The 13,059-nt window shown below is 55.1% G+C and overlaps 2 protein-coding genes across 2 annotated transcripts in view; both read right to left on the bottom strand.

The window, feature by feature from the left end:
- The window catches only part of MYBBP1A (MYB binding protein 1a), a 15,793-nt gene extending 9,083 nt beyond the window's left edge, over nt 1-6,710 (bottom strand). The window contains exons 1-11 of the mRNA XM_023730998.1: nt 6,469-6,710; nt 6,189-6,284; nt 5,384-5,467; nt 5,213-5,287; nt 4,987-5,094; nt 3,662-3,837; nt 3,184-3,351; nt 2,943-3,060; nt 1,231-1,526; nt 856-966; nt 33-189 (exon numbers count right to left, since the gene is read on the bottom strand). Coding sequence (XP_023586766.1) covers nt 33-189; nt 856-966; nt 1,231-1,526; nt 2,943-3,060; nt 3,184-3,351; nt 3,662-3,837; nt 4,987-5,094; nt 5,213-5,287; nt 5,384-5,467; nt 6,189-6,284; nt 6,469-6,675 — 1,596 coding nt within the window. The 5' untranslated portion in view covers nt 6,676-6,710. The remainder of the gene's footprint in view (nt 1-32; nt 190-855; nt 967-1,230; nt 1,527-2,942; nt 3,061-3,183; nt 3,352-3,661; nt 3,838-4,986; nt 5,095-5,212; nt 5,288-5,383; nt 5,468-6,188; nt 6,285-6,468) is intronic.
- A 3,616-nt stretch (nt 6,711-10,326) lies between these two features.
- GGT6 (gamma-glutamyltransferase 6) lies at nt 10,327-12,854 on the bottom strand. The gene is made up of 4 exons (XM_004376121.1): nt 12,721-12,854; nt 11,896-12,098; nt 11,695-11,808; nt 10,327-11,360 (listed from the first exon to the last, which is right to left on the bottom strand). The coding sequence occupies exons 1-4, from the start codon at nt 12,852-12,854 to the stop codon at nt 10,327-10,329; spliced, it is 1,485 nt and encodes a 494-aa protein (XP_004376178.1).
- Between the last annotated feature and the right edge of the window lie 205 nt (nt 12,855-13,059).

Below are 13,059 nucleotides of genomic sequence, written 5' to 3'. Positions count from 1 at the left end.
GTCCTCAAGACCACCTCTGCCCTGCCACCCACCCTCAGACCCTCCCCACCTGCCCATGCCCACCTGAAGAAGGCACTGCAGACCACCTCTCGGGTCCGGCTCTCCAAGGGGAAGGAGAGCCGCTGCTCAGTCTCAGGGATTTGGGCTGTGGGTTTCTTGGTTTCAAAGAACGAATGGAACAAACAGAACCTGAAGAGATGGGACAGCATCAGCATGAGCTTCGGACAGCGCCATCATTTTCCCAGGGCTTTCTCCTTGGATGGCATCACCAGCACGGTGCCGGGGGAGTGGGCTGTTCTGCTCTGGACATGGCCCCCAGGGGCCTGATGGGCAGGGCCCGAGGCAGCCAGGCGGTGAGAGAAAGGGGGCATCATTTAGGTGTGAACACGGCTCAGCCCGAGTTGAGGAGAGAAGAGCAGAGCCCTCATTTAGGACCAAGACAGGTCCAGGCTACATGGCCCCAGCAAAGTCACGTCTTTGCCTCTGCAGAAGGGGGCTAAGGAGGCACCCTCTTGGGACAGGTGAGGATTAAATGGGCACCTGGCCCTGTGCCTGGCACAGATGAAGCAGGTGTTGGGAAAAGGCTCCCCAATTCCATCGATGTGCAATGCTGCCTGTGGGACATGAAGTGAGCTTGAGCCTTTTAGGCCCCTGGACCCCACACTTCCTGGGCCCCTCCCCTTACAGGCCTGAGGCGTTTCTCTAAATCCCTGTGCCTTAGGGACAAGAACGGCTTGCTGCTCTCTATGCAGTCTGAGGCTTCTGGTTCCAGGGGGATCCAAACTAGGACGAGGCAGCAAGCCCACTTCCTTGGGCACCCTGCCTAGGGGGAGTGGGGCTCAGCACATCTCGCACCTGGCCACCTCCTCAACCAAGGTCTCCTCCTTCTCCACCTGGGAGTTCTCCACAATGCTGACCAGGCGAAGGCCGATCCACTTCCGCAGCCGGAACACAGCCCGCTCAGGCCTGGGGGTAGGAGCCGGGGTCACGGAAGCCATTTAGAGGGAGTGAACACAAGGCACCCGTTGCCCCATCTTGGAGACAGGACAACCAAGATCTCCCGCCCCCTACCACCAGCTGGGACCACACATGGGGCGAACAAAGCTTTTGTTTAGAGCTAAGGAGCCTCCATTCCTCTTGTATGGTTTGGAGCCCCGACATTCTGGGTGGGAGAGTCCAGGCATTCTGGGCTCTGCAGCCCCAGGAAGCCACCCCCTCAGGCCCACTCACACGTGGAGTGAAGCGTCCTGGTTCTTCTTCTGGTTGCTGGTGCTGAAGTCAACCAAAGAGTCCAGGTTGGGCTGGAGAAACATGTCCCGCAGCCAGGCCACGTAGTCCTTGAGGGCGCGGGGACTCAGGAACCGCACAACCCGCCAGAAGGTGGGCACGACGGGGTGACCCTGGTTGGTGATGGAGGAGAAGGCCACCAGCACGGCCAGCTGCTGCTCAGGGTCGGTCTGGCAGCCCTCCAGGAAGGCACTCACATATTCATCCATCTCTGGGGCAAACCTGAACCGGTCCGGGAGCTGCAAGGAGCAGGCGTGGTGTTGGCAGAGGGTCCAGCTTTGGGGTCACCTGCCCAGAGCGGGCAGCCCCACCAGCCTCTTCCACAGCAGGCTGAACAGGGGCCCAGGAAGTCCCTGTTCCTTGCACCCAGCCTGGTTGAGCCTAGAGTCTCTCCACTCCAGTGTCTGTAAACTTGCAGTAGCTCCCTGTGCCCCAAAACTTCTGCCTGGCATCCAGCCTCCCTGTAGTCGTCCAGCCTCCACACCTCTGCCTCCAGAAGGCCTCGCCTTCCCAGCTCTCACTGGAGCAGCCCAGGCTCTTTTCCTGGCCTGAGGCAGAGCACAGCAGCGGGTAAGAGTCCAGTCTCAGCCATCAAACAGACCTGGGTTTCAATTCCACCTCTGCCAGTCCCTAGCTGCGTCATCCTCAAAAACTAACACTTCTCCTGTGTTTACTACATGCCTGGCACCATGCTACGCGCTTTCCTGTAATAGGTTTTTGACTCTTCACGACAACGCTTTGCACTTGGCCACTACTACTGCCATTTCATGGATGAAGAACACGAGGTACAAAAAGAGCTGGGAGGTAACTTTCTCAGGGTCACGGCGCTCACGGGTGGTGGAAATGGGATTTGGACCCAGCCAGTCTGGCTTCCCATCATGTTCTTAACCACTGCCTGATACTTTCTGAGCCTGTTCTCTCCTCCACGAAAGGGGAACGGCAGCAATCTGAAATGCACCGTAAAGATGAAATGAGATACGGAGAACAGCAAACACGACAGCTCTTACTACACACCAGACACTGTTTTAAGAGCCCACTTAATCTTCCCAAAACCCTGTGAGGAAAGTACTATTCATCTCATTTTAGAGACAAGAAAACAGGCACAGAAAAGTTAAACAACTTGCGCAAGGTCACACAGCTAGTAAGAGGTGGAGTCAGGATCGGAACTCGCAGTCTGGGTCCCCAGATTCCACACTTAACCACTGCTTGATTCTTAGGTTGAGCATCCAGCTTAGGGCACGTGGAAAGTGCTCATTAGCGATGACGACTACGATCGTTATTATATCAGCAGCTGGGTGGAGGATGATCTGAAGACATCACTGGCTGTATGTTACTCCACTGGAGGGCCCTACGGGAAAAGAGCCTGACCTTGCCAAAACTCCATTCAGAGGGAGGAGAAGGGGTTTGGGCCACCTGCTTCACCTAGAGGGAAGGGACACTTGGGTCCCAGGCCCTCCCAACAGCAGCTATGCTTGCTTATGCCAAGGCTAGGACCACCGAGGCAGGAAGACCCATGATGCCAGAGCCAAGAGCAAGCCCCTTCTGGAAGCTGGCTAAGCCCTGAGGAGGCCCTCCCCCCCGACCCTTTCTTGGAAGGATGCGGTCTGTTGCCCAGCCCTTGCTGGCAACGTTGAGCCGCACGAGGGGGTGCCCACCTTAGCAGTAACCAAATGCTCCCCATAATGGCGGATGATGTCTCCCTGCATCACCAGCTGCAGCTGCTTCTTGGACAGCAGGGGCAGGGCTGCACCCAGCAGGCGGAAACACAGGAAGCTGAGAGGGTGGGACAGAGCCTGGTCAGAGCCCTCAGCTCCCTGGGGGACCTCAGGGCCCCCAGCCCACACCCTCTCAGCAAACAGGGAGAAGGAGTCTGGAGAGGCCCAGTGCTGCATGTACCTGGCTGGCAGGAACTGCTTCTTTAGCAGCCCTTGTTCCAGAACATCATTCCAGAACCGTGGGAACTTGTTCTCCTGAAGTGCCAGGCGCAGCAGGTCCAGAGCCACGGCAGGCAGCTTGCGCTCCTTCTTCACAGAGGCGGCGGCCATCTTCAGCACGGTCACCAGCCTGGGGAGGACGGCAGAGGAGACTTAGGGATGCCCGCCTGACAGACAAGGGCCGGGGCGGCTACGCAAGAGCCAACCAGAGGCGTAGTGAGGGGCTGGGGCCAGAGGGGACAACCTGCCCTGGGCACAAGTCCAGGGGCACCAGATGAGGTACGGAATGACATTGCGAGGCACCACAAATATGAAAAGTGCCTAACTAAGGCTGCTGGACAAGGAGGCATTTCGTCGCTGCTTTCAACATCTATTCAGCTTGAAATTGGCGGTGAGATAGAAGGAAACACAACTTATCTGCGCTACGCCCCTGTGCTCACCTGGGAATATTCTCATCTGAGAATAGATCTACCGGTCCCAGCAGCTTCTCAAGCTTTGCAGGTACCTTCTGCTGGGCTAAGAGGAAGAGCTCCAGGTTCTCAGGGGAGCTGAGCACCACCCCCAAGTCGGCCTTGAGCACCTTCGGCAGGATTTCCTTTAACGTGGTCTCTGGGACCTGGGGGCGGGGAGACAGGTTGTATGAGGGTGACTCACTCACAGGCTTCTTAGTCTCTCCCTTCATGGGGTGAGCCCTATGGACCTCGTTCTACCCACCAGGCTTCCATGAAGGTCCCCAGCAGAGTGCCAGTCTGAAATGGGATGGCCACAATCCACTCTGCTACGTATTTGATAAGAAATTCAAATTCTCAAGTCCCAGGAAGCTGTGGTTTTAACAAGCATCCCTCGATACTAACTGGCCTGGGAGCAACCCTTTCAATACTTCCTCTTTGATTTTCAGAGGACCAAACAAATCAAACCAGTTGCCATCAAGTCAGTTCTGTCAGAGTGGATCTATGCTCCATGGAGTTTTTAACGACAGTGATCTTTCAGAAGTAGACTGCCAGGCTTTTCTTCCAAGGTGCCTCTGGGTGGATTTGAACTGCCAACCTTTTGGTTATAATTGGGCACTTAATCCTTTGTGCTACCCAGGACATCCTTTAGAGGATCAGCCTGTTTCTTATACAAGATTCCTGAAACTGAGAGCCAATAGGAGAGCAGGAATTAGAATCCAGATTCTTCTATCTCTGAGGCTAGGCTGTGCAGAAACCATGTCAGCCTGTTGCCTCTTTACTCAGTCCAGAGAGGTGGCAAGGGGTTCTCATTGCTGGCTTGCCTCAGTTTCCCAAGTCAGGGCAGTGTAGGTCCCTGAGGGGCCAACTCTGCCCAAAATGATAATGATGATGCCAAACACGTATATACTTGCCACGTGCCAGGCACCGTCCAGTACGGTGGCCACCAACCACAAATGGCTACTGAACACTTGAAATGTGGCTAATCAGAACAGAGGTATGCTGTAAGTGTAAAATACACTGGATTTACGACAAAAGGACTGAAAAAATCCCATTTTTTTCCACGCTGATTGCACGTTGGAATAATAATACTTTACGATATATTAAACTAAATAAAACACACCCTTAACGTTAATTCTACCTGTTTTTTGCTTTTTAATGCAGTTACTAGGAAATTTAAAATGACGCCTGTGGTTTACCTGCGTATTACTATCAGACAGTGTTGCTTAGAGCGTTCTCATACGCTAACTTGAGTCTTCTTAATGCTTCTATAGTAGAGCGTGCCACCCAAGTTCGCATAGCTAATGAGCCCATACCTCAGAGAGGATGTCCACCAGGGCCTTCTGGGGCTGCTCCTGTAAGTGGTTGTGGTGCTGGGCCAGGACCTGCAGCAGCTTCACCGACTTCATCAGTGCCTCCTGGTCCTGGCACCCACACAGAGGAGCAGAGGGTATGAGCAGGGCATGCTGCTATCCCCCACCACTCCCAAGCCAGGCCACATGTCCCAGGTGAGAGAATCCTCCGGGCCCCCAAAGCTCTTACCTTCACTAGCCGGCCTGACTGAAAGAGCGCTAGCACCCCAAACAGGTGTGCAAAGAGAGCGGGTCTCACCATCGCCTAGAAAAGGATTCCAGGCACAGGTAAAAAGACCTTAGGTAATTACAGCACCCCACCGCCCAGGCTGCTGACCACCCTGGGGCCACCCACTCTCACCTTCTTCACCCTCTGTAGATCATATTTTTCTTTTATCTGCTCCAGGATGCTGCATAAGGGGATGTCTTCGAAAGACTGTAACAGCTGTCAAGAGGTGTGACAGGAGATCGAGGGTTCGGGGAGGAGCCCTGCCACATCCCAGCAGACCTCAACCTCTTTCCCCTTGTCCCTTAGACTTCAGCTGAGAGGCTCTGGGTCCCCGATCCCACCCCATGGATGCCTCTGAGGCTGCTCATCTTGCTCTGACAGAATACTGCTGATCAAAGGGAGGGGAACCTTGCCTCCCTGCCCCATCTGCATCCCCGCCTAGGCTTCAGAAAGTCCCTCCCTTGACCCCGAGATTGCATAACTGAGATTCCCAGATACCCTATGCCCAAAGCCTGCTCTGAGCCCCCACAGGCTGGGTTTTTGCTGCCCTTCCAAGTTCCTCAGAGAGCGGCTTAGAGTCAGCTGGGTGCTCCCTGGAGGGACAGGGCCCTGAACCTTGCAGAAGGGGGACCACCCCAAAACTCCTTCCTCCCACTAGACGTACCTAAGGGGCCGCCCCATCCGTGCGCCAAAAAAGAAAACATGCTCAGTTTCCCCTCCACTTCCCTGGGCTTCTTGGCAGAGTCTTTGCTAACGGCACTTTCTCTACCTCCACGTGGTGAATCTTCCCTCAGACAGCGCTTTAGATGTCACCCTCCTGACCTCTCCCTCAGACACCCCTCTCCTGACAGCTGAGCACCCACTCCCCTCCCACCCACCATTCTGACCCGCAAGGCTCAGGGCCCCTTCCCGCCACCCACAGGAGTCACCGACTCACCTGTGCCAGGGCCAGACTGTAGCAGGGCCGGGCGGTCTCTCGGCCGACCCCGAGCCCAGTGATGAGGCGCTTCAGAGCGTATTTCATCTCGGATCCCTATGGAACCAAGTGCAAGTCTGGTGGGACTAGTGGCACAAGTCAGTCAGCCCTTGCCGACCCCGGCACCGCTCGCCTGGGCATCCCGGCTCGGGACCAAGTGCCCGCAGTCCCAAGCCCCGGATCCCGCCGCCACGTCTTTGCCGATCTGCTTGGCCCCCTGCCCCAGGTCCCGCCAGCGTACCTTTGGCCGTGTGCGCAGATACTCCAGCAGCTTCTCCGTGGCCTCGAGCCGCGTCTCCTGCTCCGGCTTCGCAATGTCCCAGAAGAAGTCCAAGAACTCGCGGCTGTGCTGCAACAAGCCATGGCGGTCGGCAGGCCGGGCACCGCTCTTGGTGGTCTCTCCGGGAGACACGGGCTCAGCGAGGTCCTGACTCTCCAACTCCGCCATGTTCCACGAACACGTGGGCTCTGAGGACCGCCTCTTCCAGGTCAGGGCTCGGCGCATGCGCACTGGGTAGGCTTGGCTGGGGAGGAGACGGGAGGGGACCCGGGAGAGGCTGTGGGCGGGGCTTGGGGCCAGCGAAGGGCAGACCCCTCAGCTCTCTCACCAGAGCAGTGCAGTTTCTCCTCAGCCTCTCCCTCATCCTCCTTCTTCCCAGGCAGCTGAGGCATCTGTCCCCTAGTGCCCCACTGGGGGGCTTCTCTGAGGGCGCATCTCAGAAAACTCATGCAAGACAAGCAAATCGATCCACCTTGTCCGAGAGTGGCCCCTGCGCCCCGCGCATTAATCCTTTCACCATACAATCGCAGATCTCCTACTGTGTGCTGGACGCAGTCCTAAACTGTGGTCACCAAGTCTCTGCTCTCATCGATTTCCTTTCTACTGGGAGGAGACAGCTGATGAGCAAGTAAACAAATACATTTTAAAGGATAATTATAAAAAAGAAAATGAAACGGGTAAGAGAGAGACTTTATTTCTCCCAGGTTTTAATCAGACTTTTTCAGATCAGTTTTAGGTTTACAGAGCAAGAGCTCCGCACAGAAAGATACAGAGTGTCTATTTCCCCTTTCATCCTGAACATTGTTTCCTATATTGTTAGTATTTTTCATTCTTGTGTACATTTGTTACAATTGATGAACCGATATTGATACATTGTTACTAGCTAAACTATGGTTTCCATAGCTTTCACTTTTTATGTTGTACGGTCTGATGGGTTTTGACAAATGCATACTGTGTGTGTCCACCATTACAATATCATACAGAATAGTTTCGCTGCATTAAAATTGCCCTGTGCTCCATCTATCCATCCCCCTCCCCCCACAACCACTGATCTTTTCAGTCTCTGGAGTTTTGTCTTTTCCAGAAGGTCATATAGTTGGAGTCACACAGTATGTAGCTTTTTCAGACTGGCATTTTTCACTTAGCAATATGCATTTATGTTTCCTCCGTGTCTTTTCATGGCTTGATAACTCATTTCTCTTTATTGAGGAATAATACAAACGAAATTCGAAATACAAATACTTCACCTATTAAAAACATAACAATTAAAAATAGAGTTCAGTAAGCTACTGATTGGAGAGGGTGGCCGGGGAGGCCTCCATGAAGAGATGACATGTGACCCCCCCCCCCAGTGGGAAGAGCTAGGACAGAAAATACCCTCAGGAGGAGGATAGCACAGCTACAAAGACCCCAGGGCTGGAAGGGCAAGATTGGCAAGGTGGGTCAGAGAAGCAAGATCTGGTAAGACCTCAGGTGGGGATCAGGAGTTTGAATTTTATTCTGAGCATGATGGGAAGTCATTGGAGGATTTTATGCAGGGGCAAGCCTTAATCAGATATACATTTTAAAAAGATTATCCCAGCAGCTGAATTAGGGATGGATTGTAGGAGGGCAAAGATAAAAGCAGGAAGACCAGTTAGAAACGATGGTAGATTGGGCCAGAATAATATGAGAAAAGGTCAGATTTGGGCTAATTGGGAGGTGTAGGCATGGGTAAGGAACCCTGGTGGTGCAGTGGTTAAGGCTTGGCTCCTAACGGGAAGGTGGATGGTTGGAACTCATCAGCTTCTATGCGGGAGAAAGATGTGGCAGTCTGCTTCTGTAAAGATTACAGCCTTGGAAACCCTATGGTGCAGTTCTACTCTGTCCTACAGGGTCGCTATAAGTTGGAATCGACTTGACAGCAATGGGTTTAATAATCAAAAATTGCTGGTTCAAGTCCACCCAGAGACTCCTTGGATGAAAGTCCTGACGATCTGCTTCTGAAAGATCAGCTATTGAAACTCGATGGACTTTTAAAGAACTGTCTATAAGGGATCAGAGTGATGACGGCAACTCAAAAAATTAGATAGGAAATTTAGGGGGCAGTGAGTTTATGTTAACGGAGGAGGAACAATTAGGAAGAGGAGGGTGAGAATGGTTGGGTAACTTGAAGAATGTGGTCAGTATCACTGAATTGTGCCTGTAGAAATTGTTGAATCGGTGTATGTTCTGCTGTGTGTATTCTCACAACATCAACAAAAAAGAAAATAATTAAAGTGGGGGAAAAAAACCCTGTGGAGCACTGTTCTACCCTGACACATATGGGGAGCTAATTTTTTTTTTTATTTGTTTGTTTTTAGGGGTGAGTGATGAATTGGGCATGTGGGGAGAGGAAAACAGAGGAATTGCAGCCTTGGAATCAAAATAACTGGGTAGATTGTGGTACAATATACTGGGCTGGGGAAGAATTTTGGGGGGCTGGGATAGGTGGAGGTGGGATCAAGAGTTCTATTAAATCAGAGATGCCTTTTATAAATGGGGAGCCCTGGTGGCACAGTGGTTAAGAGCTTGGCTGCTAACCAAAAAGTCAGCAGTCCAAATCTACCAGCTGCTCCTTGGAAACCCTATAGCGCAGTTCTACTCTGTTTTATAGGGTCGCTATGAGTCACAATTGACTCAATGGCAATGGGTTTTTTTAAAAAAATTTTTTTATAAATGGGGGGTGGTTCAACTGGCCACCCTGTTTCTTAGGGGAGAGGGCCTGAGGAGCTGGCTCCAGAGGGTTGTGGGCCAGAGATACTCCAGCCCTCGAGTGTAGGAGGATCAGGGTCAACCTGGGTGTAGTTAAGTCCATACACCCAGCTCTAGCCTCTTTTGTACCCAGGCCCCTGGGGGCACCGCCTACTCATCCTCTCAATACCTTCTTTGCTCTGCTGTCTGTTTGCAAAAGTGAAATTAAGAGGTTTACCATGTACATGGAGTCCCTGCGTGGTGCAGACACTTAATGCACTCATCTGCTAACTGAAAGGTTGGTGTTTTGAGTACCCAGAGGTGCCTTGGAAAAAAGACCTGGTGACCTACTTCCAAAAAATCAGCCCTTGAAAACCCTACAGAGCACAATTGTGTTCTGACACATGTGGGGTTGCCACGAGTCAGAATCAGTTAGATGGCAAATGGTTTGCTATGCACATACAGTGCCTCAGGAAGCAGAAGGTGAATGGAGCATGGAGCAGGGAGAGGCTCTGCCCCTCTCTGCATGTGGGTCTCCTATGCTGCCTGTGGGAGGGAGAGGACCTGACACCAGCTGCCTCAAAGGCTCATGAGAAATTAGCCAAGAGCCAGGAAGAGACTTGATCTTTATTTTGTTTCCTGCTCAGCTGTGGGAGGCCAGCTGACGGTGGCTTCAGTGTCCAGGTGAGAGCCCCATGGAAACTCTGGTAGAGTGGCCCGGTCCAGAGGGTCCTGAGGGGAGGACAGAGATACCAGCAGCAACCCAGGATGCCACGTGGGGCCCAGATCCTGGGCAGGGGCGTGGTGTTCTCCCACCAGTCCTTCCCAGGACTGGGTCTGAACTCAGGGCTGGCCCCAGGCCCAGTTGGATTCTCCTTATAAACCTCAAGTTCCTTTGCTGAAAAAGGAGCCAGAAACTCCATCCAGCAGGGATGCTTTGAAGATTGACTGAGCTAGCCCTGGATGCCCAGGACTTGAGTCCAGGTAACTAACCAGGTCAGAGGCTGGGGGCCAGAGCCAGCAGTGAGTATGTAATAGATGCGTGTTCTTTATGTACTTCATTGCCCCAGGCTCGAGATAGCCCAGCCCCTGCCAGACCCTACCTGATTAGAAGCCCTGGAAGGGGCAGCAGCCATGGGGTACACTGGAGACGTGGGCATGCTCTGCATGGGCTGTCACCTGGAGCAGGGTTCCCTGAACACAAGTGCTGGGACTCTCTGTTGGTCTTTGCTGGTGCTGGTGCTGGGCCTGGGTTTGGGGCACTGCCAGGTGTCTGAGCAGGGCACTAGTCATGGCTCTGGTGACCGAGGGAGCCCCTGAAGCTACCAGCCCCACCACGTCGGCCTCCATGTCATCAGGGCCTCCTCGGAAGATGAGGGGGCAGGCCCAGGCACTTGTTGCAGAGCTGGTGACCAGGTTGCTGAGCAGAACCCCCGTGCTGGGGGACAGGTGTCCAGAGCCGAAGGAGCTGTTGAGTGAGGAGGTGAGAAGGAGCACAGAGCCGCTGCTGTCGATGGCGGCCAGGATGCTGCTCACCGGGGTCCCGGTAGCTTGTAGGAGTGGTGGGCAGGGGTCAGGGCTGGGCCCCCCAGAGTGTAGGGCTGCCTCTAGCAGGGCCAGCAGTTCTGGGCCAGCTGATGGGCTAGGGGTGGTGAGCAGGGTGCCCTGGGGCACAGACAGCTGCAGCACTGGCTCCAAGGTGGGCAGGGGCTCAGCTGAGGGGGCCTCCAGCCCCAGGTCGCTGGCCATCAGACTCAGGAGGGCATCCCCAGTGAGGTGTGGGGTGGGGGCGAGTGCTACCCTACGTAGCACAGCTGCCAGTCTTGGGTTGGTGGCTCGGGTCCCGGGACCCAGGGGGGTCCCGTCAGCATGACAAAGCAGTGGGCAGAGGCCCTTTGTGCCCTGGGCTGCCAGCGCCCTTGCCAGAGATGCGTCCACCAGGAAGCCCTCCTGAGCCAAGATGGTGGGGCCCCCCAACAGGCGTGGCCAGGGCAGGCGGCCGAAGTGCATGTGCAGTAAGCGCAGAGCAGGCAGAGTCGTGGGCAACCCCAGCCCAGGGGCCAGGGTCCGGGCTGGGCCTGAGGTCAGGGCAGTTGAACTGCCTGAGGAGCTATTGTGGAAGAGGCCCCAGAACGTGGCACCTGAAGGGAGACAGAGGGGCCACACGGAAGTCAGGGGCACTGGCCAGGATGGGGTCAGGGGCACTGACTGGGGTCAGGGGCACTCAGCAGCCCTAGGTGAAGCCCTAGGTCACTAACTTGTTTGAGGTTGATCTTACTGACCAAGCCTGGGATCAGGGGTGACCGAGTAGTCCTGGAAACGGGTCAATGACCAGACTTGGGGTCAAAATCACTGCCTGAATCGTAGATCCTGCTCACAAAGCAGCCTGAGATCAGGGCCACTGACTGTGTCTGAGCTCCAGGTCACTAACCAGTCCAGGGTTGGGGTCGCTGTCCGGGGTCGTGGGTCACTGACCTAGCCCTGTGGCATGAGGATGCACCACTGACAGGCACAAAGCTGCTCCCACTCCGGCATCCACGACGTTGCCTCCAGCCACAAGCAGCTCTCGGCCCAGGGTGGAGCACGCGGCTGCAGCAAAGAAGGACCATTATGGGAAGGGGCCTGGGACCAGTGACCCCGACCCCTCCCCGCCACTGAGCTGCCCCCAGCACTGACCAGCAGGGCTGATGATGGCACCATGGTGGTATACGCCCGGGAGATGGGAGTGCCCAGTGGCTGGAGGGGCCACGGAGCCCAAACTTCCGGTAGAGCTGCTGCTAGTCTGGAGTTGCCTCACAGCCAGGGAGATGCTAATGGCCAGCAGCAGCAAGGCTGCGACTAGCCGAGCCCAGCATCCCGGAAGGCCACCAGCCTTGTTCCTGCAGAGAGGGGTGTCCTGAACCAGGGCTGGGGGGACACCTAAGAGCCCCAAGAGAAGCCAAGAAAGGATTTCCAGTGGGGTTTGGTCTTGCGAGGGGAGAACACATTGGCTGGAGAGAAAAGGTTTGCCAGGAAGAGGGCACAGCCTGGACAAAGACGTGGAGATAGGAAAGCGCTCAGGGAAACTGAGGACTGCTCGAGAGGGAGGGAATAACTGGAGAGGAGGTTGGAGAGGCAGGATGGAGCCAGCTGGGTAGAGGCCTGAGGCGGGCTTGGTATGTAGGGCTGAGAGGCTGAGAGTGCACAGGACAGCAGGCCCCAGCCAGGTGGAGCCTGGCTCCAACCTGTTAGAGCAAGTGCCTCCTGCTCCAGGGGGTGGGAGGTGGGACCCTGTGACTGGGCAGCAGGCGGGAGCTGGCTTGGTACAAATGTCCCTTGATTCTCACACACCTTTGTGAGTCTGTAGCCCAGGTTTTTCTCATTCAACCAGAAAGTCCCTGGAGTTAAGCATGGGACTGCCAACTCCCTTCCCCCCTCCCCTAGCACCCAGGATCTCCAGAAAGAGGGACTTGCCAGCCTCAGATCTGAGGAGCAGGTGCCACCCCCCCCCCGACAACTTACTCAGTGGAGTCCTGGGGCCTCCCGGTGTGGGGAACCAGCGGCTTTGACGTCCCCTCCTCTTCCTCCTCAGACTCCAAGCCCAGCTCCCAGAGCAGCAGCTTCTGGTAGTACACAGGCCCTGCTGTGGGGTCCATGGCCCCCAGAGCCACCCCAGCCTCCTGCCTGCCAGCCTTCCCAGCTGAGTCTCAGGAGGCCTTGCCCAAAATGGTGGGGAGTGGAGGTGGCCTTGGGGAAGGGTGGTGGCAGAATCTAGAACTGGTCTGGGCAGGGCGCATGGCCAGGGAAGCCACGCATGAACCTGCCCCAACAGGGCGTGGGGCTCAAGGGGCTCTCACACAG

The sequence above is a fragment of the Trichechus manatus genome, unplaced genomic scaffold (genome assembly GCF_000243295.1).
Source record: "Trichechus manatus latirostris isolate Lorelei unplaced genomic scaffold, TriManLat1.0 scaffold00040, whole genome shotgun sequence".
NCBI lineage: Eukaryota > Metazoa > Chordata > Mammalia > Sirenia > Trichechidae > Trichechus > Trichechus manatus.
Note: the sequence above shows the minus strand (reverse complement) of the source record. Positions and strands in the feature narration are given on the sequence as shown.

Bases quoted from the DNA above. Each gene is read 5' to 3' on its own strand.
- GGT6 (XM_004376121.1), bottom strand. From the start codon at position 12,854: ATGGACCCCACAGCAGGGCCTGTGTACTACCAGAAGCTGCTGCTCTGG. The intron at 11,809-11,895 runs GTCAGTGCTGGG...TCTTTGCTGCAG, and splicing joins TGCCATCATCAGCCCTGCTG to CCGCGTGCTCCACCCTGGGC. The intron at 11,361-11,694 runs GTCAGTGACCCA...GTCTCCCTTCAG, and splicing joins TCCTCATGCCACAGGGCTAG to GTGCCACGTTCTGGGGCCTC.